Source organism: Lycium barbarum, chromosome 12 (genome assembly GCF_019175385.1).
Source record: "Lycium barbarum isolate Lr01 chromosome 12, ASM1917538v2, whole genome shotgun sequence".
Lineage (NCBI taxonomy): Eukaryota > Viridiplantae > Streptophyta > Magnoliopsida > Solanales > Solanaceae > Lycium > Lycium barbarum.
Window position 1 is genome coordinate 86,774,913 of NC_083348.1, and position 1,705 is coordinate 86,776,617.

General features: G+C 37.3%; 1 protein-coding gene across 1 annotated transcript; it reads left to right on the forward strand.

Moving 5' to 3' along the window:
* LOC132624596 (uncharacterized) lies at positions 1-809 on the forward strand. The gene is made up of 2 exons (XM_060339352.1): positions 1-205; positions 430-809. Exons 1-2 carry the CDS (start codon positions 1-3, stop codon positions 807-809), a joined length of 585 nt encoding a protein of 194 aa, XP_060195335.1.
* Positions 810-1,705: the final 896 nt, after the last annotated feature.

The window sequence follows — 1,705 nt, forward strand, 5'->3', positions numbered from 1 at the left end:
ATGGGAACAACTGCAAATGCAAATGGTGATAGTGCAACTATGATTGATCATCATCATCCTTTGTTTCTACAAGCATGTGACACTCCAGGTAATTCTCTTGTTGCTATTCAATTAACTAGTTCTGAGAATTATGCTTCATGGTATAGATATATGAAAATAGGACTGCTGGGAAAAGGGAAATTAGGGTTCATTGATGGAAAATGTGGTAAAGATAATTTTGATGCCTCATTACATGATCTATGATATAAATATAATGCAATTGTACTCTCGTGGATTATGGTGTTTGTTAGCAAGGAATTACTTCATAGAATAGTGTATGCATCCAGTGCACAAAAGGTTTGGAATGATTTGACAAGGTAGATGGATTTGGGATCTTTTACCTACACAGAGAGATTGCTACCTTGACTCAAGGTGTCTCATCTGTTTCAGCCTATTTCTCTAGAATGAAGGAGTTATGGGAAGAATTTGACTCTACAATGCCTTGTCTTGGTTTTCCTTGTCCTGAGTCTAAGACATATGCTGAGCATTTTGAATATCAGAGATTAATGCAGTTTTTTATGGGCCTGAATGACTCATTTAATCAGTATAGGAGTCGAATTATGATGATGTATCCTATACCCAGTGTTAACAAAGCCTACTCTCTAATCATTGCTGAAGAGTGCCAGAGAATTCTAGGAAAGTCTAACTATGTTGACAATGGAGGAGCACATGATGGAATAACATTCTTTGGAAGTAAAGGCAACATAAACTTTCCTAGATCTAATAGCAAGCAAAGTATTATACCATCTGATTCCTTTGGAGGTAAATGACAGATGAGTTACAATGGAGGATATGGAAGTAAAGGCAATTCATCATCTAGCTCAGGACATGATAATACAAACTACAGTTCAAACTTAAGGTCAAAAAAAGAACCTATAATGTGATTTCTGTCACTGGAAGGGTCACACAAGAGAGACTTACTGCAAACTTCATGGTTATCCAAATGACCTTAAGGGCAAGAACAAGAATCACTCTGCACCTGCTACTGCACATTATGTAGGAAGTATGGTTGATTCAACTAGAAGTAATGTTTTTCAGTCTAGTTTTGGTGGTCAGTGTGGTCAATTGCAGATTAGTTTTGGTAGTCAGTGTGGTCAGAGCTCAATAGGTGGTAGCTACTCAGAAGGGGATCAAATGATCAATACACAATATTTGCAAAATACTCAACCAGGTCCTTACTTTACTCAGTAACAATACATGCAGATTCTACAACTACTTGGCAAAAACCATGATGCTGACAATGAAGTGAGAGCAGCAGGTATGATGTCCAACTCTTACTTATCGACTAATGATGATAAGTGGATTGTTGACTCTGGAGCATCCAAACATATGGTGAAAAACTTAAACATGCTAAACATGACTAAACCTGTAATTGAGTCTAAAGGCAAAGTCCATTTACCAACAGAAAACTTGGCCAAAATAGGTTATATAGGGTACTCTCAGGTGTTACAGGGATGTGATATCAGTAGTGTACAGTACATTCCTGAGTTTAAGTATAATCTCCTCTCTATGTCAAAGCTTACAAGGGAACTGAATTGTTGTGCTATGTTTTATCCTAACTTCTGTCTTTTCTAGGACCTATTCACTGGGAGAGTGAGGGGGATTGGAAGACTTGAGAATGATCTATATGTGTTGTATACTGACTGTAAGCTATATTCACAAGGTC

Excerpts from the sequence above, each read along its gene's own strand:
- LOC132624596 (XM_060339352.1), top strand. The coding sequence starts at position 1 with ATGGGAACAACTGCAAATGCAAATGGTGATAGTGCAACTATGATTGAT. Across the intron at positions 206-429 it reads GTTCATTGATGGAAAATGTG|CCTATTTCTCTAGAATGAAG; the intron begins GTAAAGATAATT and ends CATCTGTTTCAG.